This window comes from Leptodactylus fuscus, chromosome 7, assembly GCF_031893055.1.
Source record: "Leptodactylus fuscus isolate aLepFus1 chromosome 7, aLepFus1.hap2, whole genome shotgun sequence".
In the NCBI taxonomy this organism is placed as follows: domain Eukaryota; kingdom Metazoa; phylum Chordata; class Amphibia; order Anura; family Leptodactylidae; genus Leptodactylus; species Leptodactylus fuscus.
Genome location: NC_134271.1, coordinates 77,269,847 through 77,297,672, shown reverse-complemented (window position 1 = coordinate 77,297,672; position 27,826 = coordinate 77,269,847). Strand labels below are relative to the sequence as shown.

At 44.5% G+C, this 27,826-nt stretch overlaps 1 protein-coding gene across 1 annotated transcript; it reads right to left on the bottom strand.

Moving 5' to 3' along the window:
* Positions 1–26,868, bottom strand: LOC142212661 (fatty acyl-CoA hydrolase precursor, medium chain-like). The gene is made up of 13 exons (XM_075280639.1): positions 26,808–26,868; positions 13,763–13,964; positions 12,750–12,900; positions 11,401–11,534; positions 7,621–7,774; positions 6,722–6,835; positions 6,551–6,646; positions 4,330–4,470; positions 1,942–2,019; positions 1,713–1,860; positions 818–970; positions 544–616; positions 1–220 (listed from the first exon to the last, which is right to left on the bottom strand). Exons 1-13 carry the CDS (start codon positions 26,866–26,868, stop codon positions 34–36), a joined length of 1,692 nt encoding a protein of 563 aa, XP_075136740.1. The 3' UTR covers positions 1–33.
* Positions 26,869–27,826: the final 958 nt, after the last annotated feature.

The window sequence follows — 27,826 nt, the reverse complement described above, 5'->3', positions numbered from 1 at the left end:
ATTGTAGATATACTCTTCATATGGGCCTGCCATCTACAGCTCCATGTGCTCCTTATTTTCTTTTAGAATCTTCTGGATTTTCTCTGGAAGTATCTCTGCCCAGAATTGAGCTTTTTGTGCCCTCAGATTTTTGGCCGATTGCTGCTGTAAATTAATTTCTAGGTAACTTTCTTCAAAGTCAAACCGTGGCCAGTGAACCAGGCCTGGACCATTGGGATCCCTGTGGAAAACAACATTAGCATTACAGAGTTGTAACTCTAATGATCTAATATATTCTGTGCCTAGATGAACTGTAAGAACACAAGCTGTAAGGTATTTCAGGGAGCCAATCTCCAGATTATCTAGACACAGATATGGTCAAACCTATCATATGTTCTGCTCTTCTCACACAGGACAGTGCCTCAAACCTCTACATCCTTCACCAATAGAATACCCTGAGATATGTGGCTGCTTCAGTCTCAAACTATTGTATGCTGTATGTATGTATGTATTGTAGATCCTATGTGTACAGAAATGTCTTGGTATACTATAATTATGTCTTACCCATTGCGGGCAAAGTTGGCCCAGTATTTCATGACTGCTTTACTGAGGGTTCTTTCTTCATCAGGAGTGTCACCTTGTAAAGAGAACATATTTAATGTAATCACAAATGTCATCGCAAAAAAGTTCAACATGGCTGATTCTGTTTTCAAACCTGACAATGAACAACCTTTATGATTTGTGTTTCTCCTTAATTATCAGTATTCAAGCTGCACTCTACGTCCTGGAAGATTAAGTTCTTCAACTATTACAGCCAAAAATAGAACCATTGACTTACCCATGGAGAAGAATGCACCATCTCTTAGGAATGGTCCTCCAAACACAAACATCAACTCATCTCCATGGTCAGATTTCACAAAGTCAGGTCTCTGATTTTTCAGTACTGATGGACGATGCTGGAACTCATAGAAGAATACAGGGGATCCAGAATCTACGGGATAAAAAGATAAATGAGTCATCCAATTCCCTTTTTAAGGGAAGTGGCCTTTATAAAAGGGCATAATTACATATATCAGAGCCCATATAATAATACTAGACTCCAATTGCACCGTTTTTATTTACACCATTTAGTAATCACTTAAAAAATTTTTGCTGAAATATATATGCAGGTGAAGAAAACATTGCATATGTTTATTGAAAATTTTTTAATAGTAAAGAATTTCTAAAGCCTTAGTTTAATAAGTTTTAGGTATGTTTTATCACTTAGGGAGCGTTCACACTACCGTCGGTGTCCGACAGGTAGTGTCCACTCCTAGTGTCCGCTCAAAATCTGTCACGGACATTAGGAGCGGACACTAGCTGTGTCCGTGACACCTGTCATTCATTTCAATGGGCATCGGGTGCGTTCTTTTGCACTCCGTGCCCGTCCTTCCCTGTCCGCAAGTGAAGATGTCCGACTTCTCAAGCGGACAGAAAAACCCGACATTGAACCCGAACTGTCTGATTTTTATTTCTTCCAATATGTGCCATTAAGAAGAATTAGGAGGCCCCCACTGAAATTACATTAGGTCTGTGAGTCCCATTGAAATTAGTGGGTTCAGCTGATACGCATCTAATGTGTATGGCCAGGCTTATATTCTTCAGTTTCTGCATGCAAAATTTGTTTTGTTTTTGGGGTACTATAGAAAATGGTGTGCAGATGATACCGCAAGAATATCGAGGAAAGCTTGTACCTCTGTGGTATCTTGCTGCCCTAAGAGACGGAATAACCAGAGAAATATCACCGCATAGATCCAGGAATCTGTTTCTTAGCTCTGCAGGGTTATCTGTGTCCCCAAAATATTCATCAAGTAATAAGGGGATCATATAGGAGGTGATACCCTGCAATAAGACAGCACCAAGGTTACAGCCAGTCTTCTACAAAATAAATAAAACCAGATACTGTAGGAATGAAATTCTTACCAGGTGTGGAGAGTTCTTCAATGTCGAATGGACAGTTTCTTTATCCATTTCCTCAAGTATATTAGAGGCATTAAGGAGCTGGCGACAAGAAGAAGCATTCAGACAGCACATCCTAATGTGAACAGGTGCAAGACGCTATGGCAGTAACACAAATACAGGAAATACTGCTGCATTCTATGCACAGCACCAGGCCATATGACAAAAGAGTTGAAAATGCAATAATGCTACTATATATTATCTGACAATATAAGTTAGAGGTTTTCTCTGAATTTTCTATCCTCTGTTGGACTTGGACTCCTTCCAATCGCATAAACATATTTCATTGGAATAGAGTATGCATACCTCCCAACTTTTGAAGAAGTGAAAGAGGGACAAAATGTGCTACGCGCGCCGCAGCAAATTTAGCTCCGCCCACTTTTGTGTTGACTCCTCCCACTCGTTAATTTTTCATGTGCCCGCACACAGTATAATCCTCCTACAGTCACCCGTAAATTATATGTCCCCCCTCTATCTCTCCCCCAGTTTCATATACACCCTTCATCTGCCCTTAGTTTCATGTCCCTCTTCCATCTCTGCCCCCAGATTCATGTCCTCTCCATCTCTGCCCCCAGATTCATGTCCCCACATCTCTGCCCCCAGATTCATGTCCCTCCATGTCTTCCCCCAGATTCATGTCCCCACATCTCTGCCCCCAGATTCATGTCCCTCCATCTCTGCCCCCAGATTCATGTCCTCTCCATCTCTGCCCCCAGATTCATGTCCCCCATCTCTGCCCCCAGATTCATGTCCCCACATCTCTGCCCCCAGTTTCATGTCCACTCCATCTCTGCCCCCAGATTCATGTCCCTCCATCTCTTCCCCTAGATTCATGTCCCCACATCTCTGCCCCCAGTTTCATGTCCACTCCATCTCTACCCCCAGATTCATGTCCCTCCATCTCTGCCCCCAGATTCATGTCCCCACATCTCTGCCCCCAGATTCATGTCCACTCCATCTCTGCCCCCAGATTCATGTCCCTCCATCTCTGCCCCTAGATTCATGTCCCCACATCTCTGCCCCCAGTTTCATGTCCACTCCATCTCTGCCCCCAGATTCATGTCCACTCCATCTCTGCCCCCAGATTCATGTCCCCACATCTCTGCCCCCAGTGTCATGCCGTCCTCTCCTTCATCTGCCCCCAGATTCACGTTCCACCTCCACATTAAACTTACCTTCTCCTCCGCTCCCTCGCCGCTCTCTGCCCGCCTCTCTCGCTGACACATGCGGCTGGACGCCGATCTGAGTTGAAATCGGGACATACCTCCCTCCAACCGGGACCGCGGGACATGTCACCCAAATCGTGACTGTCCCGCGGAAATCGGGACGGTTGGGAGGTATGGAGTATGCCATTAGATTTTACTTCAGTCTCCCATCTGCCTTAGGCTATTGTTATTGTAATGGAGTATTGCTCTGAATCTTACTTGTCATGTATTTACACCATTGACCTATTCTGTGCCCAAGATAGATATGTCTGTTTAGTGTAGGGTCCCATCCTATGAGGTCGACTTGTGGAGCAGATGGGCTTGTACTGTTTGATCAAATTGATCAAATATCATAGATAATAGGTAATAGAAGAACTGCATTTTACTCTATTTTTATATGGCTTGGTGTGGTGCACAAAGTGCTGCTGCATTTTCTGTATTTGCAGTTCTGTATTCAGTTACCATATCTATAGTATTACACTCCAGAGCTATTGTAATGATTGTGGTGGCATGGGGAGTGACTGTGACCGGACCCGGATGGGTAGAGGGGCCACAACCGGCTGCTGATGGCCAGGGCTCCGCAGCTCCGTGATGGCAGTCCAGGAAATCCTGATTCCCCAACCACTGTCTCAGGCAGAAGAGATCAGCACTTTGGCCTGTGGAGGTCACTGTACTGAACTCTCCCGGTAGCAGATATAAGCGCCAATCTCTTCTATTTGAGGTGTAATAGCCAATACCAGGATTAGGGAAGGTGTATACTAGATTGGATCTGAAGTATCAGGCTTGTGGTCTGGTGACTGGAATTTGGGGAGCTAAACTTACAACTGTAAATTCCCTGTTCTGCCATAGAAGACTGAAAGTGACTCTCAGGCTTGATGGCTTCACTGCATCGCGCCACCTATACTGGACCAGGAGGCAGAGGCTTCAGCTGCTGTATTCTGGTGGAGTTATAATATATATATACTATACATTATATCACCTATCTTATACTGATCCTCAGATATTATACTCCAGAGCTGCACTCACTGTTCTGCGGGTGAACTCACTGTTTACATACATCACATTACTTATCTTGTACTGATTCTACATTACTATTTGTATTATAAATCTTTTATATTCAGTAGCAAAGTAATATTGCAGTTCTCACCATTGGAAGCAGCCATCCACATTCCTGGTCATTCACTCCAATAATGACGGAAACATTGTGGATTCGTTTGGAAGAGAAGATCTCTTCAGGGGCCTTGGTTAGGAAGACTCCATCAACAGACACTGGTAGATTTGGGATAGTCTGTTCAGACAAAACATACTTACATAGTTAGGAGAGTTGAAAAAGGACGTGTCTATCTAATTCAACCAATGGATTGAAGAAGGGGTATGATTAACTTTATACCTACCAACTCTACTGAAACAACCAGGAGGCTCCAGATAAAGGAGTGACCTCCAGCGTTCTAGAAGACATAGCACATCTCTAGAGTCAAGTGCATTGGAGCATTGGAGAGGATGCTGAGCCCAGGAGAGGTGAGTATAACTATTTATTATTTTAAGTCACCTCCCCTGGGTTAGTATGTATAGTGGACAGGGAACCAGTTTTTCCCCGACCACTGTCATAGTTGTATGGGGCCCCAGCCATCTCCAGCCGGCCATGGGCCTCATACCTTGCTGGGCCTGGTCGCGATCGCACTCCCTGCGACCATGATTGTTACGCCCCTGCTCCCTGTCTACCAGGTTCCAGAGCCTGGAGGCTGCTGGAGCAGCTAATGGCTGCCAGAGGCTGGAAGTTGGACTTTCTGTGTCCAAGAGATGCCATTTCTGGACAATGACAGTTTAACCGTAGATGATACAGCTCAGTAAGACAGGGATGCATTCATCAACAGCTAAAGGTCATGTGAGTTAGGTACGTAGGTTACTCACAGTGGTTAACCCCAGGATGTGACAGCATTGTCCAGTGACAGTTTATGATCAATAAGAATTAGGAGCATTACTTGAGGTGACACTTTCATATCACTGGCAGTGATAGGTGGCAACACTGAATAAAGCTCACGGATAGGACCCATGCACATGGCCAGTTGTTCACCTGAATTGTGGCTGAGTTTATCATGGAATGCAATTGGATTACACTGGGAGTGACATCATTCACATTTATGAGCCTTCCAATAACACGGAGCAAAATACGACCTGCTCTATAATCATCCTTTTCATTGGAACAGAATGGATCAGGAGCTTCATAGACGTAACTGCATCATAGATTGAACTCAGATGTCATCTGACTGCATTCCGTGATAAACTCGGCCCCAACTCGGGTGCACACTCGGGCGTGTGCATGGATCCTTAGAAGTAGTAATGCCTTTATTAAGGTGTCATGACATCAGGTGTTTTGGATGGCGCTTGGTTTTGAAAACCAGGGTGAATGCCACCAAAAAGTGATGACACGGTTGGCAATGTACAAGTGGCACCTAAGAGTGACATTACAGTGACTGTTACCACTATTGAGATTCTGAAAAAGTACCTTAATCTTACTAGTACCTCATAATTTCATAATTAAAGGGGCTACCCTGTACAGTAACTGGACGTTGTTACTGAAGCTATATTGGCTGTGCTAGATATACTACCATTTATGCAAGAAATCTGGCGCAAATGGTGTTGGAAATCTAGGACAGCTCTGGGTTGTCCTAGATATCCCTCTAGGCACATGGCCTGGTGGAGGATATGCCTCATTTATTTATTTTTGTAGATTTTGCTGCAGCTTTTCAAGCCATAGTGAGGAGTGGCTTGAAAAGGAAGGAAAATATAAAGGAAGCTCTTAGATGTTTCCTTTGTATTAAATTCACTCCTGACTGACTCAAAAAGAGCAGCAAAATCTGTAACAAAAAATGCTGCGTTTCCACAAAGTGGGGCCTCGGCCTTAAAAGTTCTTGATGCATTTTTGGCACACAGAGTTGCAACTCAGGCCACACAAAATAAACAGCTATACTTAACCACGTGTCCGGAGTGGTCTGTTCCACCAAAACCACACTGTGCACAACTACACTATATGAGTTAGCAATAAACATTTTGAGTCCTCCTCCTACACCTTACAAGTGTTTCTGAATGATTGTGAGGCTGCTGCACATCTTGAACAGAAATCTCCCCCCCCCCCCTTTTAGAGAGAGTCCTTTGTAGTTATATTCTAGGATGGCCTTTATACAGAGGACAGCACTGGCAGCCATTTTGTTGTTTATAGTCATACCCCTATAGGGAAGACAAAACCCCTGCATCTTAAGAAGGATATCAGTCATCTATCAGGTCAAGTACCCTGACATTTTTTTTTATTTTGTGCCCAATTACTGAAGAACCCATTAAATGAGCAGGATGACCTCAATATAACATACCATATGTGACATAACAGAAAGGATTTCATCTGTTGTTTTCTTCTTAAGACAATCCACCAAGGAGGCAGACTCACAGCCTGAGATATTGGCCATCAGCTGGAACAGAAATAAACAATTGTATGTCCTGTCATTGTGTTTTTATGAGAATGTAAGATTAGGGGATAGTCTTACGTCTCTGAAGTGATGCAGGTCTGTCGTCTTGTTCACTACCACTCCAGGGATGAGGGTGACGCCACTCTCTGCGATGCCTCTGTGGAACAATCCTTTAGACATGGGAGATGCCATCTGAAAACACCCCAAGATACAACGTGGAGTCCCTTACATGTAAGAAGGGTAATAATGTCTGGAGATTGACCAAGACTAGCATTTCCAATTCCTCCCGCCAAGTAAACTTTGAGGCAAAAATGTCTGTCTGACAAAATTTGTCATTGTTATCATAAATTTTAGGTCAGAAACGGATATAATATGCTTGACATATTCCTCACTATTTTTAAGATCCTGGCTTGCTGCCTCCAAAAAAAGCCTCCCAATAGAAGGCTCCGTTCCCACAGAGTAACACGCCACTCATTCTGACATGTAAACATGTGTCAGAGTGAGGCCCTTCAAAACAGATCCCATTGACTTCAATGGGTGCCGACTTACATGCGCTACACATTGAAATCAATGGGAGGCTTTGTAATCCATTGATTGCAATGGGTAGCACGCATGAGCCGGCACCCATTGAAGTCAATGGGATCTGTTTTGAAGCGCCTCACTCTGACATGTGTTTACATGTCAGAATGAGCGGCGCGTTACTCCATGGGAACGGAGCCGAACTCTCAATACAGCCAACTATTTTTCATATTTACTCCTCAAGGAGATGGCCTGGTTTAGCATTCACAATGCGGCTATTTATTTTTTTTTACATCCCTACCTTCCAAGAGCCACAATTTTAATTTTTGTGGACACGGTCATTTAGGGGCTTGTTTTTTTTTCAGGATGTATTTTTAGTGGTACCATTGTAAGGTACATGGCAGGGAAATGTTTTTATAGTGTCTTGCCAATCATGAGAAGAGACAAGTAGCACTTACCAGGGCTGATACACTAACTGCACCAGCTGATTCACCAAATATGGTCACAGAACTGGGGTCACCTCCGAAATCAGCAATGTTTTCCTGAACCCACCGGAGAGCTGCGACCTGATCCAAGAAGCCATAGTTCCCAGAAGCTTGTCCATCACCAGTGCTAGAAAGATAAGGGGCAGTGGATTATGAGATTGAGTATATAAGAGTTTCTTGTGTCTCAGATGGGAAGACTATATGAACATGATAAACAAAGAATGAACTGCAACACTTGGGAATCTGTTAATTGTCATAACAAAATGTTAATCCCTTATAACACTTTACTGAAATCTTGTAGCAACCCGTTGGGAGAAACCCGGAGGATGGGAGTTAGCAGTATTTGAACTTGCCACGGTGACTATCAACTATTGAACTATGAACTATTATGACCAATTCCTACAGCTCTCTTCCTGTGCTGGTGCATTACTGAGGGGTCTTTAGGGTACCTGATTGTGGTGGAAATATGGGCACATCCTAATTGGGGTCAGCCTTCCTAGGCCTGATGGGAGTTGGAGTGCCCATGACAGTCGTGCATGAATAAGATTGAGCAGACACTTATGCACAGTATACAGGTACAGGGTAACTTGCAACAATACTTGAAGTAGAACACAGTAAAACTTTCAGGTTTAGTAATATTATGCCATAGCTTGCTGGTCAGTTGCATGCTGTCTGTGGCTTACCTTCTCAGTACTGTTAATGAAGGGTTAAACTATAGTATTACAGTCCTATGAAAAAGTTTGGGCACCCCTATTAATCTTAATCATTTTTAGTTCTAAATATTTTGGTGTTTATAACAGCCATTTCAGTTTGATATATCTAATAACTGATGGACACAGTAATATTTCAGGATTGAAATGAGGTTTATTGTACTAACAGAAAATGCGCAATATGCATTAAACCAAAATTTGACTGGTGCAAAAATATGGGCACCTCAACAGAAAAGTGACATTAATATTTAGTAGATCCTCCTTTTGCAAAGATAACAGCCTCTAGTTGCTTCCTGTAGCTTTTAATCAGTTCCTGGATCCTGGATGAAGGTATTTTGGACCATTTCTTTCTACAAAACAATTCAAGTTCAGTTAAGTTTGATGGTCGCCGAACATGGACAGCCCGCTCTCAAATGATCTGAAAACAAAGATTGTTCAACATAGTTGTTCAGGGGAAGGATACAAAACGTTGTCTCAGAGATTTAACCTGTCAGTTTCCACTGTGAGGAACATAGTAAGGAAATGGAAGACCACAGGGACAGTTCTTGTTAAGCCCAGAAGTGGCAGGCCAAGAAAAATATCAGAAAGGCAGAGAAGAAGAATGGTGAGAACAGTCAAGGACAATCCACAGACCACCTCCAAAGAGCTGCAGCATCATCTTGCTGCAGATGGTGTCACTGTGCATCGGTCAACAATACAGCACACTTTGCACAAGGAGAAGCTGTCAGGGAGAGTGATGAGAAATAAGCCGTTTCTGCACGTACGCCACAAATAGAGTTGCCTGAGGTATGCAAAAGCACATTTGGAGAAGCCAACTTCATTTTGGAAACAAAGATTGAGTTGTTTGGTTATAAAAAAAGGCGTTATGCATGGCGTCCAAAAAGAAACAGCATTCCAAGAAAAACACTTGCTACCCACTGTAAAATTTGGTGGAGGTTCCATCATGCTTTGGGGCTGTGTGGCCAATGCCGGCACCGGGAATCTTGTTAAAGTTGAGGGTCGCATGGATTCCACTCAGTATCAGCAGATTCTTGAGAATAATGTTCAAGAATCAGTGACGAAGTTGAAGTTACGCCGGGGATGGATATTTCAGCAAGACAATGATCCAAAACACTGCTCCAAATCAACTCAGGCATTCATGCAGAGGAACAATTACAATGTTCTGGAATGGCCATCCCAGTCCCCATACCTGAATATCATTGAACATCTGTGGGATGATTTGAAGCGGGCTGTCCATGCTCGGCGACCATCTAACTTAACTGAACTTGAATTGTTTGTCCAAAATACCTTTATCCAGGATCCAGGAACGGATTAAAAGCTACAGGAAGCGACTAGAGGCTGTTATCTTTGCAAAAGGAGGATCTACTAAATATTAATGTCACTTTTCTGTTGAGGTGCCCATACTTTTGCACCGGTCAAATTTTGGTTTAATGCATATTGCACATTTTCTGTTAGTACAATAAACCTCATTTCAATCCTGAAATATTACTGTGTCCATCAGTTATTAGATATATCAAACTGAAATGGCTGTTGCAAACACCAAAATATTTAGAACTAAAAATGATTAAGATTAATAGGGGTGCCCAAACTTTTTCATAGGACTGTATGTGAAAGACCACACTTGAGAATACATGTATACTGACCCTACATGGTCAGACAGTGATAGATCAGACTCTGATATGTGGATAGGTGATCAGTATAAAACATGCACTAGGGGTCCAATAAACCACTTTAAGAACCAATATTGATGCCTCTGCTTAGGATATGCCATCAATATTAGATCAGCGAGGGTCAGACACCCAGGGCCCCCTGCAGATCATCTGCTCCAGGATAGCACAGCTACTGGAGTTTACACAGTTAGGTCACCATGTCTCCATTAATAGCATTCAGGACCTGTGGTGAAATAATCCTCACTGTGTAACGTAGGTCCTGGCAGGTATATAGTATCGGTATCAGACTAGCCCACTGGAGGATCGCTAATGGAAAGTGGCCCGGCTCCCCATCATCATGTGATGTATGTACATGCCACCGGGACCCTTTCCAAACCACTATTATACTCTGGGGTCTGCTCTTTTGCCTTCTGGCTGTTTTCACTTGCCCCGGGGTCACCACTGAAACCTGTGATTGAGCATCGGCTGTCATGTTGCACATTCTGGTGTCTTGAAATCAGCGCACCCCAAGTGATCGCTGTGGCCCAATCACAGGCTTCAGCGGTGACCTTGGTGTGTAAATCGGAGGCATGAAGAAGAAGCTAGGAGAGCGCCAGACACTGTGAGGATGCATAGGATAGGTAAGGCAAGGTTAATATAATTGTTTTTTTTCTTTTATTATATTCTGGGGTCCGAGGAGACCCCAGAGTACAATAATAGCACTGAAACAAGCCGGTGGGATGAACCTAATTAATATTCATCTTGCGGGGATCACCTGAAGCGGCTCGAGGCTACAAGTCACTGGGAGTATTACACTGTGTGGGGCCACTGGGGAGCATTAAACTGTGGGGTGATTCTTGGGAGCATTTTATATTGTGTAAGATGACTGTTTGAGGCTCTGGGGAGCATTTTATACTGTGTGTGGCTGCTATGAAGCATTATACTGTGGGTGGCATTGTGGAGCAATATATTGAGGGGGGAATGGCTTTTGAGAGCATTTTATACTATGTGGGGCCACAATGAGGGATTATACTGTGTAGTGGCTCTGGGGAGCATTATACTGGTGGGGGAAGCACTTGAGAAAATTGTATATACTGTGTGGGGCCATAGGACAGCAAACTGTAAGATACATCGGGAAGAAGGGGGTCCACACATTTTGCCAGTATGGGGCCCTAAAATTCCTGATGGCAGCTCTATGTGCTATGTCTACATCATAACTCCCTCACTAATATTATGCGCTATGGAGAGATTGGAACATGCACAATACTTGCATGTTGCCGGGCAGTCAGCACATATGCAAGAGTTCAGTGAAAATAAAGAGGGCTGATATATAGATGCATATTTTACTGGAAGATACTAAAGAGGAAGAAATTCCTTTCCAGTATCTCACTTACCTTAGGAAACCCAAGATTCCCAGCCGATACTGTATGACCACCAGCACAACATTTTCATAGGCACTCAGAGCAGAACCATCATAAAAAGCAGCTCCACCTATTAACAGCGCTCCACCATGTATAAAGACCATAACCTGCACAAAACAAATGGGTATTTTAGTATCAACTAAACATGAGCCATGTCAGCTTATGGCTATTATGGGGTTCCACATGTATTCCAGGGATGGGATCTGGTAAATTCTCTTTAGAACTTCTGAACCTGCTGTTAAAATAACAGCTGGTGTTGAGAACTGGGGAGACACGGGATGCTGAGCCCAGTTCAGCTATATGTGCCTCCTCAGGGGGCAGACACAGTTAAAGAGGACCTATCATCAGATTGGGCACAAGCAGTTCTATATACTGCTGGAAAGCAGACAGTGCGCTGAATTCAGCGCACTATCAGCTTTCCCGATCTGTGCCCGTGTAAAGCGCTATCGGTCCCGGTACCGTAGGGCTTTATAGTCAGAAGGGCGTTTCTGACAGTTAGCCAGGGACGCCCTTCTGCCCAGCAGTGCCTATCACGCTGTACAGTGTGAACAGGGAGGAACGCCTCCTCCCTCTGCTCACAGTGCTCGTCCATAGACGAGTGTTATCAGGAGCGGGAGGGGGGAGTTCCTCCCCGCTCTACAGTACAGCGCGATAGGCACTGCTGGGCAGAAGGGCGTCCCTGGCTAACTGTCAGAAACGCCCTTCTGACTATAAAGCGCTACGGTACCAGGACAGATAGCGTTTTACACCGGGCACAGATTGGGAAAGCCGATAGTGAGATGAATTCAGCGCACTGTCAGCTTTCCAGCAGTATATAGAACTGCCTGTGCCCAATCTGATGAAAGGTCCTCTTTAAATCTAATGGTGCAGTCAGAGATAATCAGTTCCACCATTCACACTGTGTCCCTTGTCATCTACTATTTATGGGGGGGGGGGGGGGGGGGGCACTGTACTGGCTATTTGGAGTTGTGCGCCCACCACACTCTGGACCCAGTTTATGGCCTGCGCACTAGATTTTCTCCTAACATCTGTTGTTTCCAGACTGGGGGTTTTGTCCCACTCCTCTTGCTGTGCATCCAAGTCTGCTGCAAAACAGGGGACCGGCTTCCTTTGGTGGTACAGGGAAGAAACCTCTTGCACTTCAGGCACATAAGGTGGTAGGCATGATTGGGTTGAACTTAAGAGATGGACAGTAGAAAAACTGTTTAAAAGTTTAACCTTATCTCTGGTGTACCTGGCTAAACAGTCCAGGTGTGAATACTGACCCCACAGGGAGGCACAGCATAAACTGACAAGAGAACAGTGACATAAAGAACTCTCACCGGAAGTTTAGCGCCTTCTTCCCTTTCTGCTGGAGTAAAGACATTGAGGTACAAGCAGTCTTCAGAAAATGAAGGCAGCTTTATCTCAGCCACAGCCCTAGCACCAAGAAAACTGTATGTCTTCTCTAGTAACGTTGAAGACTGAAGACACCTGTGCAAGAAATAGTGGGATCACCACATAGAACATTGGGCTCCATCAGTTACCCATAGAGCAGCATGGCAGATACATTTAGAAAGTATTACTCCATAGTATTACTGGCGTATGGCAACATGTTTATATCTGTGTATTAGGAAGACGAGCTTTGGCCACATATAGCTGCCACACTGTCTGGCTGTGCCGTGAACGTGTAATGTAAATGTACCCTCATTGTTGAATGTGATTTCACTGGTGCGTTTCCAAGTCAGTTGTTGTATGAATTGTGAACACACAAGTGAATCATATTCAACAATAAAGGTGCTACCACACTCCAACCACACCACCAGTGTTTACCTGCAAAACCGTACAACAGGGAACAGGTTAACAAGCTATAAGTAATGTCAATGAAACACCAGCGGCCAGGGCCAGCATTGTGGCGGCACCATTGTGCTAGGTTTACACAATGCCTTTTAAGTAAAAACTACCTGATGAAGACATTTCACCACCTACACCAACTCCAGTTCTTAGCATCTTTTAATATTCCCCACATTCTTAAGCAACAAATGCTGTGACTTTTTCACCTATTTAGACTTTCTAGACACTGCCAAGTGTATGTTGTTATGAGGCAGGATCCTCAAGAGGGATGTGATTCAGAACTTTTCTTTCTGCATGTTTTGTGCGGAAACCGAGCAGACAGCACACAGACCCCATTATAGTGTATGGTGTCCTAGTGTTTTCCCAGGTAACTGCTTTTCTATGCATATAGGTTTCTGTCTGGGGGGGCCCCAAGCGGACTCCCTGAACGGAATCCCAAACGCAAATGTGAACCGGGCTTTACACCTATCGAATGTCAAACTCTTCTATACAGTATACGTACATGGGTGAATATTCTGCTGACTCCCTCACCGAACTCCAGGCCTCAGGGGGTTCTGGGGCTGCAAATCGTAAAACACCCATTGGAGGCTTTGCATATGGAACTCCATAGAAGGCGTGGACATTTCTATCTGTCTTTACTGCCAATGTTATCCCACGAAGTCTCCCGTATTTGGTAACCACTGATGGATATTCACTCTTTGTACCTGCAGATAGTGGATAATGTATCTCATTTTCCATTTTATTTACAAAGTTAATAGAAAAACACAGCGGTCAGCCTCTCCTATGTGAAATGGCTGATATACAGTACTTCCTTCTACAAAATTCTATCCTTTTCAGACTTCAGTTGCAATGGGTTACTGTTAACCCTGGTAAAATACCATCCATCTTATCTTAGTATTACATCTGCTGCATCACTAATGTTAAACATAATATTGGGTAACCAATGTAAAGTATATGGGTATATGGACGTAATACTTCAAGAGCTTTTATGATGTCCCATTCTAAATTCATAGGCATTAATATGGAGTTAATCTATAAAACGTAATACTGTAATACGTAATATGTAATACCTGCATATAACTGCTTGACCATGGAAACCCATGCCACGAAGCTCCCAGCAGGACACAGTGGGGCACATTTATTTTGCTACTTGCGCCTTTTTTTGAGCTTTAATTGTGCCTTTTTGAAGTCGTCTTCTGCATTTTGCTTAAATTATGTATTTGTATTTAGTATTTGGGCTTTTTTTCACGCTGTAAGGGAGCGTGCTCACGGAGTAAACGCTCGCTCATTCTGAACGTAAACTCGTTCAGAGTGAGCGGCGTAAAAAACAGATCCCATTGACTTGAATGGGTGCCGGCATATGCGCGCTACCCATTGAAATCAATGGGAGGCTTTTTTATCTATTGCTTTCAATGTGATACACGCATATGCCAGCACCCATTCAAGCAAATGGGATCTGTTTTTTACACCGCTCACTCTGAACAAGTTTTATGTTCAGAATGAGCGAGCGTGAACTCTGTGTGCAGGCTCCCTTATGCTGCTTTCGACACTTTTGCATTATGGCAAGAAAAGGGGACATGGCCCAAAATGTCCCCCAAATTTTTTTCACACTGTATTTATGATTTGTGCCATGGGCAGTGCAAAAGAGCCTGTCGGGTTGTACGCATTAGAAAGGGGCAATTGTGCCTTTTTTTGTGCCTTCTTGAACAAAAAGGGGCAAAGCACAAAAAGACATATCTAAACTAACTAACATATGCACAACATTTAACAAGGAGGCGCGCTGACATTATAAATAAGCCTCATAGTAAGACTAGTCTATAAAAAGATGCATCAGCGAAAAGTATGGCCAAAAATGGGAAAGACGATATGTAACCCCCAGTGTGTCAACAATACATTGGCAATTTTTATGCACTATGAGGGAGATTTATGAAGATTTCATATTTCCTGTGCAGGCAGAGGGTGTGCATCATTTATGATAAGTGTAAGCTGATGGCTGGTCAGGTAATGGAGGGGGTGTACATCTCACCCAGACTACTCAGGTGGGTGAGATGAGAAAACTCCAGGAATGTTTGTTCTCAGCAGACAACTTTCGTCTGCTGAGCATTTTGGTAAATGCTCAGTTTTGGGCTGGATTTTTAGGAATGACAGGTAGGATTGGTAGTGGGACCTGTCATTCCACCCCCCTCCAGTCCACACTTTGGGGATGTTCCGGCAGTGACTCAGCTCCTCGGCAAGGAGGCTTAAGAAGTTGCTCCAGCAGCAACACTTTGGCAGAGCTTGGCTGGAGAGCCAACAGAGAGGTCATATTTTTGGGAGCTGTGTCCTAAATGATTCTACTGGCTTTTTGATTTCTGTTATTCTAGGTGAGGTAACCTATGCTATGTTTAGTTAGAGCCTAGCCGGGCAGGTATTTATTTTTGTATTGTTTCCTTTTGTTGCTGCACTACCTTTTTGAGTGAAAATAAACTCTACCTTTGATTTGGACTAAAAGAAACTGGACTTGTGTATCTATGCCACCCCACCTAGCAACCCCAGTCCCTGACATAAGGCACATGCCTCTTAAGAAATCAGGTGCACCCTCTACTGGGCTGTGTCTGTGTACTGGAATCTATGCCCCTGACATATGGTGTAAGTGATCATAAATCTGGTGGAGGCCAGTGGACTTGCCCACACCACACTCCCTTCCAGCAAAGTATTAAAGGTTGTGTAAAAGAGAAAACAAGTTGCAAATTTTTGTACTAGAACATCAGAACCAGAACTTTTTTTTCGATATTAACTCTGATAGTTTATAAACTATTATTATTGCGTTTCCTTACAGTGCCTCTCACATGTGCTCTCCTCCCTAACATGCTACCCTGATACGCGGCAAATTTAACCCCACCCACTTTTGTGTTGACTCCGCCCACTCATTAATTTTTCATGTGCCCGCACACAGTATAATCCTCCTACAGTCACCTGTAAATTATATGTCCCCCCTCTATCTCTCCCCCAGTTTCATATACACCCTTCATCTGCCCCCAGTTTCATGTCCCCACATCTCTGCCCCCAGTTTCATGTCCCCTCCATCTCTGCCCCCAGATTCATGTCCCCTCCATCTCTGCCCCCAGTTTCATGTCCCCTCCATCTCTGCCCCCAGATTCATGTCCCTCCATCTCTGCCCCCAGATTCATGTCCCCCATCTCTGCCCCCAGATTCATGTCCCTCCATCTCTGCCCCCAGATTCATGTCTGCACATCTCTGCCCCCAGATTCATGTCCCCCCAACTCTGCCCCCAGATTCATGTCCCCACATCTCTGCCCCCAGATTCATGTCCCCTCCATCTCTGCCCCCAGATTCATGTCCCCTCCATCTCTGCCCCCAGATTCATGTCCCCTCCATCTCTGCCCCCAGATTCATGTCCCCTCCATCTCTGCCCCCAGATTCATGTCTCCACATCTCTGCCCCCAGATTCATGTCCCCACATCTCTGCCCCCAGTGTCATGCCATCCTCTTCTTCATCTGCCCCCAGTTTCACGTTCCACATTACACTTACCTTCTCCTTCGCTCCCTCGCTGCTCTCTGCGCGCCTCTCTCTCTCTCGCTGATACAGTTGTAGACACGATGTGACTTCATCACATCGCGTCTACACAGCCAGTAGTCCTCTGGAGGCAGATCTGAGTTGAAATCGGGACATAACTCCCTCCAATCGGGACTGCGGGACACGTCACTGAAATCGTGAATGTCCCGCGGAAATCGGGACGGTTGGGAGGTATGTAGACATTGATGAGGCATTAGTTAGGTGTGCACAAGTCCAGGTGATTCCTGCAGACACATTAAAGTTTATTTATATGCTAGAGCAACAAGCAGTAGCTGAGCAGGACATGTTACATCCTTTGCTAGTTCATATGGTGGTTATAACCATGGCTTGATGCACTATATTGCGGCTACACCATTTACCGTTTACACAGACAACAATCCTCTAGCTCACCTAAACACAGCACGGCTAGGTGCTCTCAAACAGAGATGGGCTTCCAGATTGGCGAACTATTGTTTCGACCTCAAATACCGCAGTGGTAAGACCAACGTAAACGCTGATGCGTTATCCCGTTTGCCTATAGGAGAAGAACCTCCTGAAGAAGACATGTGGGAAGATGTTGAGATGCCTCCCTTCTATCAGAAGTTTGCTACGCAGAACGTCATTGCTGCTACACAGCCTGAAGAAGGTCCTCAAGAGAAATCTGACCCACTTCAAGAACTATCTAGATGGCAAACCCTCCAGAAAGAATCTCGTGTCATAGGTGAAATCTATGATTACCTAATCACTGGAAGAATACCTGTCAGACTCAGAAGACGGTATACGGATACTGAGCTCAAACGCCTATGGAGGCAGCGCAAAAGACTTTTCATCCAGCAAGGCTTGATTCTGCGCAACACCTTAGATCCTGTTTCCGGTGAGAGGTTGCACCAAATTCTCATTCCTAGGCGGGATGCCAAGATCATTCTTGATGCCTACCACGATCAATCTGGACACTTTGGAGTGCAGAAAACTGAAGCCACCATACGCCAACGCTTCTATTGGATTGGAATGCGTGCTGACATTGAGAGTTGGTGTAGTGAATGTCCAGCCTGCAACCTTACAAAGACTGGTAAGAAGGATGCTAGAGCACCACTACATCCCATCCATACTCAGAGACCAAACGAACTAGTTGCTCTTGACCATGTGAAGTTAGCCCCGACTCGTTCAGGCTACTCATATGCCCTTACCATGGTGGACCACTACTCCAAGTGGGTTGTCGTTGTGCCAGTTAAAGACCTCACCGCACGTACCACAGCCATCACATTCTACCGCGAATATGTGAGACACTACGGGTATCCTGAAGCAGTCCTAACTGACAGAGGACCTGCATTCGAGTCACAGCTTTTCCAAGAACTATGCCAGTTCCATGAATGCAAAAAGCTGAGAACAACTGCCTACCATCCCCAAGGGAATGGACTTTGTGAGAAGGTTAACCAGATCTTCATCAACATGCTGAGAACAGCATCTGTCACCAAACAAGCAGAATGGCCTCAACTACTTGATGAATTAGTGGAGATCTACAATAACACTACCCACTGTTCTACAGGCTATTCACCATACTTCTTAATGTTTGGAAGACAAGGTCAACTTCCAAAAGACCGAGCTTTAGGAATTCAGATACCAGATGTGATCAACCCTCTGCCAAAGACTGATTGGGTTCTAGAACATCAGCGCCGAATGCAAGAAGCGCAAGAGATAGTTGACTGTCGCATGAAGGAAGCTCACAGACGACAAGAAGAGAACTACAACCAAAGAGCTAATGCTACACCTTTACACATTGGTGACAAAGTATGGTTAAAGAAGTACCACAGAACTGGAAAACTTGATTCTCTTTGGGAAACAGAGCCATACACCATTACAGCAATTCCCTATCCAGAGTCCGATGTTTATGAAGTAAAGAAACCAGGCATGGCTCCACAAACAGTGCATCGGAACCGTATCAAATTGTGCACCAGAGAGGACTCACTGAGGATGTCAGCACCACCACAAGCTACAACTGTCTACCAACCAGTTCCTGTGATGGCAACTCCTCCAAGACAGCCTTCTGTAGATGAATCGATCTTCAGATCTCAATTTCTTATCCCCGGCTGTTACCAGTTTGTCCCTGTTCCAGTTCCTATCCCGACTCATGTTCCGGTTCCAATTGTTGCCCCGGAACCAACACAAGAGGGAATGCCGGACTCCAGTGTTGCTGCTCCAATTGCTGCTCCTGAACCAACACAAGATGAAATTCCGGACTCCAGTGTTGCTGCTCCTGAATCAACACTAGATGAAATTCCGGACTCCAGTGTTGCTGCTCCAATTGCTGCTCCTGAACCAGCACAAGATGGAGTTCCAGTTTCCAGTGTTCCTACGCAAGTAGAAGACCAAGTGCTGAGGCGATCAGAGCGAAGTACCAAGGGGACTCTGCCAGCTCGCTATAGAGACTGAGCAACCATATCCTTTCATGTATATATACTTTGCCTCTTTCATATACCTATGTTCTTATTAATTAGTTAGTTAGCAACCGTTTAAGCCTCCGTACCTGGGTAATCCCAAGCATTTTGTTATGTTCTTGTTTTGCATTACATATTTCTCTACAGCCTATGGACTACTGAGGACTGTATTTTGCCACATAGTGCCTACCCTGAGCCTTTCCATGGACAATGCCCTATTGCTGAAAGAGACTCTACCCACCTATTGGCATTATGTTTCCACTGTTTATTATGTTTTGGTTTTGCATATAATCACGGGGTATCGTTCTTGTACATAAGTCATGTCACATTGTTGTTTGCCATTATTCTGTTTGTTGTTTCTCAGGTATCCAGCCCTACTACCTGTGCGCATCCCATCTCTCTAGGTTTCTACGCGCTAGTTAGTCGCCGAGGACGGCTCTTTTCTTAGTGGGGGTGTATGTAATGTCCCGGTACTGCTAGTCCAATTCGCTCTACTAATCCTTGCAGACCGAGATAGCATGGACATTTTCATATAAGGTAAATATTTTCCTCCCCCTTCATTCCTTCTATATATTTCTATTCTTCCAGAGCCAGCACACAGGGGGTCTATTAATGCGCCATCTTGTGGATGTTTTTGTGAACTGCACCTGCCTATACTTTGCCATTGTAATTTGAGTTGTTACTGTAAAGGGAGTGTCCATTATGATTAGCTGACCTCCAGGATCAATCAGGCTCCCTTGACTGGCCTGGAGGGAGAGTTGAGTGAACACCCTCTCTAGAGGGGGCTGGGGACGTTTTTGGCTGATGTCTTTTGTGTGGGGCTACAAGGCTAAGACATGATACAGCTAGCAGACTGAGCACATGGAGCATGGATAATGGCTTTCCACTATCAGGGTACACCAAGCAGAGATGCCTTCTCCTCTGTCCTCAAGGCCCTTCTCAGAGAGTGTTTTCCTCTGAAGCTCCACTTCTCTACGAGTAGGCCGTCCTGTATCCATACATCTGGGAACTCCACACGTATTTCGCTATGCAAGTAAGTCTTTGGGACAAATCTATATCTAAAGGAGCCCATAGCTAGTTCGACGGAAATTGAGGGTCGCCCGCCGTCGATAACTTGTATCTCATCTTCTATATACGTGTTCCCAGTTTTGTTGAGGACTAACCCCCTGGATACAGGCCATCTTTACAAGTATATACAAGTTAACTGCCAAGCAACTACCATCCAAAGCATTCTGCCCCATCCTCTGCTAATTGGACACTACCTACAAAGATCGCTGTATTGTATGTGAAGAAGTCCCCCATATGTACATTTGTATTACTTTGTCCTGCTAGTAAAAAGAGCAACGATTACCCCCGAAGCCTGGTTGTCTGTTGTCACTGTCAGGTATCAGAGCAGGGGTGGGTAGTCGGGGACATCAAAAAGGGAAATTTTGTGCACATTCGGGACCCAGGGACTCCCTGCAAGCCGGCCACATCGGATATATTACCGTGATACCAGCCCTGGCCTTCCCGAGTGTTGCATTATGTATGTTCATATTTATACCCTGTTTCATGTGATTTTAATGAAAATGTATGTTGTATATAGGATTTAGTGATTATAAGAAACTAATGATTGGCCCTCTGTTACAAGGGCGGGTGGTTTCTTATATAAATTACACTGGAGTAGATGTGTTTATTTGCACTTGAGTAAGGTCCCAGTGTGGACTGATACGTGGTGTACTGCTTTTTGCTGACAGACTGGATATATATATATATATATATATATATATATATATATATATGTATATATATGGTAATTCCTAGACAAAACTTGTTAAACAACATCTCTACAGGTAAATATATAGAATCACAGGCTGTAATTGACTCCCCCCTCCCCATTCCCTATATTATTATGGAGTAAATTCTTCCTTATGAATTTATTACATAAAACAATACAGTGCAGTTATTACATCACAGATCATGTGACATAATAGATTGCACATGACATCACAATTGACGTAGAATGTGTATAGTCCCTAAACTCCTCCATCTTGCATCATTTGAGCTTAACAGCTGGAAGAAGACAAATAAGTAGCTCTCCTCACTTATTCTGTAGCTGGAGCTTTTTGCAGTTCAGAACTGCAACATTAAACTAGCAAGAATGTCTACATGTTTTTTTGGCTCTGATTATAATAATTATCAGGATGATTTTTTAAAGGAAAGATATTTCTAAGAAATGTTTCCCGACCTGATTTTATGAAAGTTTGCACACCGGGCACTGTGTTTTTGCCCGTCCAAAAAGCACAATATGTGCCATGTGCGAACCTGGCCTTACATGGGTTACCCCATTTGGACAATCCTGCTCTAAATGAGGATTTGCTATCAGCTGATGGGTCATGGATTTAGCAACTAAACCCCAAACATCAGCTGTTATTACTGGGGAAGTTTTATCCTGTTCAGAAAAGATGTGGTATCCTTCAAATGACCCCCTTATATTACACAAGATTCACGCTAGCGTTGGCCTGTTATTCTGGTTCATTGGAGGACAAGAACAATGGACAGGCGGACCACTGTAATAGCGGCTACACAAGGAGTCTGGTGGAACCCATTTGACTATGATGGGGTCCGTTGGCTGCCCAGCATTTTAAAACTGAAACTGGTGAAGGAAAAAGTCCTTCATGCAGGACTTTTTCATCTACTGATTTCAGGTGGACATTGCGACAGAGTCTCTCCTATGCAGATGTGAAAACCTGTAAATAAAATGGTCTAGTTTTCTGTTGTCATGTTGTTTTTGTTCTGTTGGATCAGAGGGTATCAGGATTCCAGTCTGGAATTGTGTGTCTCCTTTAGTGCATAGATCAGTAGGTGATATGTATTAAAGCAAAAAGGTCCCTTTAACTGTGTGTCATGATGTAGGCATGTATCACTTCCACAGAGGGTAAACAAATTCTCATTCACTTTGTTGGGGTCTGTGAAAATGGGTGCTTCCTGCACTGCTACCAAATATCTACCTGAGCAGATCCCCACATATAGTGCTTTGGATATGGGCATAAGTACAGTAAGACATACATGGGCTGCATGTCCGGGTAGCCTATGGCGCTGAAATAGAGAGCCACAGCTATGGAAGAGGTGGTGAAGCAGCTGATACAGGCTAATGTAACACAACAGGAGACCAACCAACTCTTGGCCAAGCAGATGTCGATGTTACTGGCCGCTCAGCAAAAGACAGACCCAGCAAAGCCAGAGTGGGACATCAAGAAAGAGGTCTGTAAAGCTTTGACCAAGATGATGGCATAGAACAACCTAGTGACCTATCTGACTGAGTTTGAAAGAGTGGCCAACTGTGAGAGGCTTCAACAACATCTCTGGCCCGAGGTGTTGGCACTTTTCTTAGTCACTGTGCCCCTGCAAGCCTATTTTAACCTGAGTGAACAGGAGGCATGAAACTACCAGCGTTTCAAGGAGGAGATCCTGGCCTGACTGGGTGTGGACAAGCACATTCATACTCAAAGAGTCCACAATTGGAAATACCAGGAGGTGTTCCTACAGAGGTCACAAACGCACCACCTTGTACAACCCCCTGCCCCAGCCCCATTCTAACGGTTAATGGATATAGTGTTAAACCTCATAGTAGATATGCCTTAGCATAACTGGATGATATCATTTTCAGCAAAGACTGGGAGAGTCACTTGGCCAAGATACAAGCTGTAGTCAGTGGCGTAACAATCGTGGTCGCAGGGAGTGCGACAGCGACCGGGTCCCGGAGGGGTACGGGCCTGTGGCCAGCTGGAAATGGCCAGGGCTCCAACTACAGATGTCGAGGAAAGCCTGTTCCCCGACCGCTATCCATATTGTTAATGGAAAAGGGCCTGACTGGGTCCCTTTCCATTAAATGTCAGCCCAGGGAAGGTGTATAAAAGTAAAAAAAAATTATGCTCACCTGTCCTGGGCTGCACATCCGCTCCAGGGCTCCCCTTGTGGTAGATGCTAAATCCTAGTGAGCTAAAGGACCTTTGATGATGTCATCAAAGATACTTTAGCCCACTAGGATATGATCAGACTCCTGTGGGCGGAGCTATCTGGATTGTACAGGACAGGGCACAAGCTGCAAGGAAGAAGACAACATGTGTGAGCAGGAGGGGGACATGGGGATGCAGGCTGTGTGTGATCAAGAGGGGGGATGGGGGTTCAGGCTCTGGTGGGGGGGTGGTGCACGGTTAGCAAATATAACTGTGTGGGGGCCACAGTGAAGAATATAATACTGTGTGGGGGCCAATGTGGAGCACATAATACTGTGTGGGATCCACTGCAGAGCATGTAATCTGTCCCAGTATTGTTTACATGCCAGGCACTGCGTGACTCGCTCACCATATGCTTGATAACTGCAGTTGTGGCTACTACAGCTATACCCCTTTTAAGTATCTGAAATATCGCTTCAGCGTCTCTAACCACTGCCACTATCAAGAATTCGCTCTAGGAAGGGGGTAGGGGGCCCCGGACAAAAGTTTGCACCTGGGCCAACAAGATTTTAGTTATGCTACTGGCTGTAGTGGATTCTCAGAGAGCAGCCGGCCTAGTCGCTCACCCGAAAAAGTGTATTTTGAGAATGGAAGAGACATGCTATTTGGGGTATGTAGTTGGCTGCGGTATAATCAAACCCCAGGTCAACAAGGTCGACACTATCTGGGAATGGCCTTGACCTGTGAGCACCAAACAAGTTAAGTCTTTCCTGGGCATTGATGGGTATTACAGATGGTTTATACCCAACTTTGCCACAGTATCTGCTCCTCTAACAGACTTTCTAAAGGGTAAAAGATTATTGTGCAGTGGAGTGACCAGGCCGAAAGGGCTTTCCAGGCTTTAACCCTTTCTCGCCAATGGCATTTTTTGATTTTTGTTTTTGACTCCCCTCCTTCTAAACCCCATAACTTTTTTATTTCTCCGCTCCCAGAGTCATATGAGGTCTTAATTTTTACGGGACAAATTTTTCTTTATGATGCCACTATTAATTATTCTATATAATGTACTGGGAAGCAGGAAAAAAATTCAGAATGGGGTGGATTTGAAGAAAAAATGCATTTCTGCGACTTTCTTACGGGCTTTGGTTTTACGGTGTTCACTGAGAAGCCAAAATGACATGTCCCCTGTATTCTGTGTTTCGGTACGGTTCCAGGGATACCACATTTATATGGTTTTATTTACATTTTGACCCCTTAAAAAAAATCCAAAGTCGCCATATTCCGACAGCCATAACTTTTTTAATACGTCAGTGTACAGGGATGCATAGGGCGTCTTTTTTGCGGGGCCGGGTGTACTTTTTAGTTCTACCATTTTCGGGAAATGCTATTGCTTTGATCACTTTTTATTCAAATTTTTATCAGAAAAAACGGCGGCTTGGCACTTTTAACTATTTTTCCCGCTATGGCGTTTACCGTACAGGAAAAATATTTTTATAAATTTGTAGAGCGGGCGATTTCGGACACGGGGATACCTAACATGTATGTGTTTCAGTTTTTAACTACTTTTATGTGTGTTCTAGGGAAAGGGGGGTGATTTGAATTTTTAATACTTTTTATATATTTTTATATATTTTTTTTTTATTTTTTTGGGTGTTCTGCGGTGTTGAACCCCAGGGGGTCTGATCAGTAATGCAATACAATGCTAATGCATTGCAAAAAATCATTTCTTTTGCAGGCTGCATAGACCAGCCTGCGAAAGAAAGAATTTGCAGACAAGCCTGGGAGCCTTGTAAAGGCTCCCGGCTGTCATGCCAACGTGACGTCGGCCCTGGAGCATGCTCCAGGATCCGGCGATCACCGGCAAAATGGCGGCACCCATGCGCCGCCGGGAAAATGGCACCTCCGGCGCCTTTGACCGTGGCGCCGGAGGGGTTAATGCCTCCGATCGGTCCGGGGACCGGGGCATTAGAGCTGGTTGTCTACTGCTTAAAGCAGTAGACACCCGGCGGCTATGGCGGACGCCTGGCTCCCGGGCGGTTTCCATAGTTACACACCCGACATGCGCCGTACTATTACGGCGCATGTCGGGAAGGGGTTAAAGGTTGCCTTATGTGGATCTCCTGTCCTCATTACACCTGACTTCAGCAGAAAGTTTGTGGTACAGACAGACACGTCAGATGTAGGGCTGGGAGCTGTCCTGTCTCAGGAGGTGAATGGAGAAGAGATATCCAGTGACCTACCTGAGCAGGAAATTCACATAAGCAAAGAAGAACTACAGCATAGTAGAGAAAAAGTGTCTGGCGATAAAATGGGCTTCAGAGGCCCTGAGGTACTATCTGCTTGGGAGGCGGTTCCCTCTGATGACCGACCACTCACCCCTCACTTGGATGAGCAGATCCAAGGACAAGAATGCCAGGGTGACTAGATTTTTGTCCCTAGTTTCTTGGTGGAGTACAGAGCCAAGAGACTACAAGGCAATGTGGATGCCTTGTCCCGGACTGATTGTTTATTGCCTGGAGTTGGCGCCCCCAGGGGACAGAACTAAGGGGGAGGGTATGTGAGAACACCAGAGAGGAGTCCGAGAAGACTCATTTCTAGAGCAGTATAATGTTTTTTGTTTTTTTTTTTCTAAAATGAGGGCATGGATGGAGTTAAAGGGATTCTATCATTAGAATCCTGTTTTAAGATAAACCTACGTCAGAATTGCCCTAAGGAAGACTATTCTTCCCCTACCTTTAGATGTCTTCTCCACACCGCCATTCCTTAGAAATTCTGGTTTTCGTCCATATGCTAATTAGTTTTGAGAAAACTATCCAGTGCCGCCTTCTTCTTGCTCACCTGCTCCACCTTTTCTTCCTTGTCCAGTCACGTCTTCTTCAAAAAGAACCAACTGCGCATATCCGTCGCCATTTTCCGGTGGCGAACAAGAAGACGACTGTGCTGGATAGTTTTCTTGCAGCACTAGGGATGCCCCAGTGCTGTTTGAGCGCTGGGGACCGCCCCTAGTGCTGCAAGAAAACTAATTAGCATATGGACGAAAACTGGGATATCTAAGGAATGGCGACGAAGACATCTAAAGGTAGGGGAAGAAAAGTATTTCTTAAGGCTATTCCAACGTGGTTTAACTTATAACGGGATTCTAATGATAGAATCCCATTAAGCAGGGCAATTTGGTTAACCTTTAGCTGTTACTTGCAGATGTTTCATATACTGATCCATTGAATTTCTCACATCAGTGATAGTTACATAATCTGTGACCCCTATCCTGAATCATTGAAAGTGACCCCAACTTTTGTACCACCATTACCTGGCTGACACCCTCCTGTTTTGATTTGTACTGAAACCTATTTTGTATCTTTAATCTTTTCCCCCTTCACTTCACCACTTCTGGCCCCCCCCCCTTACTGGCCATGATGTTCCTTCTGTTTATAAGTTGTTGTTATGAATGGCAGGAGCAATGGGAGATGTCACTAGGCATTAATATATGGCCTGGTATGGCAAATCCCTGACATCTATTTTTATATATAACTGCCTGACTTATTTGTATCTGATAGCAGGAAAGAGTTAGTAAAAGGACATCAAAATCTGATCAATAGTATATAGAAAAATCCTTCTCACCTGCTTTGAGGGACCCCTGGGTAACACAGCACAGGATAAGGATCCAGCTCCAGGTCCTCATGTCTACCCAGCATGTACTGTACTGGTGAAATGTAATCTATGGCCTTTGGCCCTCAGTTCTTTGACTGAGCTGCACGAGATGTGAACCCATCTGAGGACATAACACTGGCGGAGAACCAGTCTGTAAACTTCCTGCAAACCACGCACTGTGTAACTTGAATATTTGCCAATGAAGGCAGTACCTTCTGACTGCTCTAGAACTGAATTTTTTTTTTCCAAATGAAGGGCAAGGAAGGGGGTGGGGTATTGAAAATCCACAAACAGACCATGCCACGGTCAAAAAGAAAGAAGTGTGTATAGAAATTCACATGAAGAAAACACCCCAAGTATAACAATAGCAAAGGAATTACGGATAGATCAGGGTGTAGTGTAGCCTGAGGCTGGGGCTCTATTGGTACATGTCTAATGTCTGAGTAGTGGGTGTCTGACTGCCATGACAGATTACAACAAAGGAAAGCGCCATGCTGCTTCATCTCCTATGCATGTTTGGAGATTGACTATAATGGTCTGACAAGGAAACCTTTGCATAAAGCATAATACTATTTCACATACTAGAAAATGGATGGTACATCAGGTAGGTCCTCGCCATTCAGATACATCACATATCCAAGCATTAAGCCATCAGTGCCACTCCCTTTTTATAAAAATTTTATTAAGATGGCCTATATATTAGGTAGTAAACTCACATTACATGGAGGAGAACAGTGCCGTCAACCCATTAGCAATACTAAGGGTGTAGAGCACAGAGGATGGTGGCTGCTGAACTGCAAATACTTCTATACAGTAATGTGTTGTATGTTGTGGGGTAAAGGCAGCAGACTGAATTCTGCCTCTGGTTGAAAGAAATAATAAGGCAAGAATAAGACTGCACATACAAACTGAAGCAATAGGAATGAGCAGTAACAGCAGGAGATCAGGATCCAGGGGATACTGGATCTCATCTCTTACATCAGACACCA

Excerpts from the sequence above, each read along its gene's own strand:
- LOC142212661 (XM_075280639.1), bottom strand. The coding sequence starts at position 26,868 with ATGAGGACCTGGAGCTGGATCCTTATCCTGTGCTGTGTTACCCAGGGG. Across the intron at positions 6,836-7,620 it reads CAGTTAGTGTATCAGCCCTG|ATGGCATCTCCCATGTCTAA; the intron begins GTAAGTGCTACT and ends GGGTGTTTTCAG. Across the intron at positions 971-1,712 it reads GGCAGCAAGATACCACAGAG|ATTCTGGATCCCCTGTATTC; the intron begins GTACAAGCTTTC and ends TTTATCCCGTAG.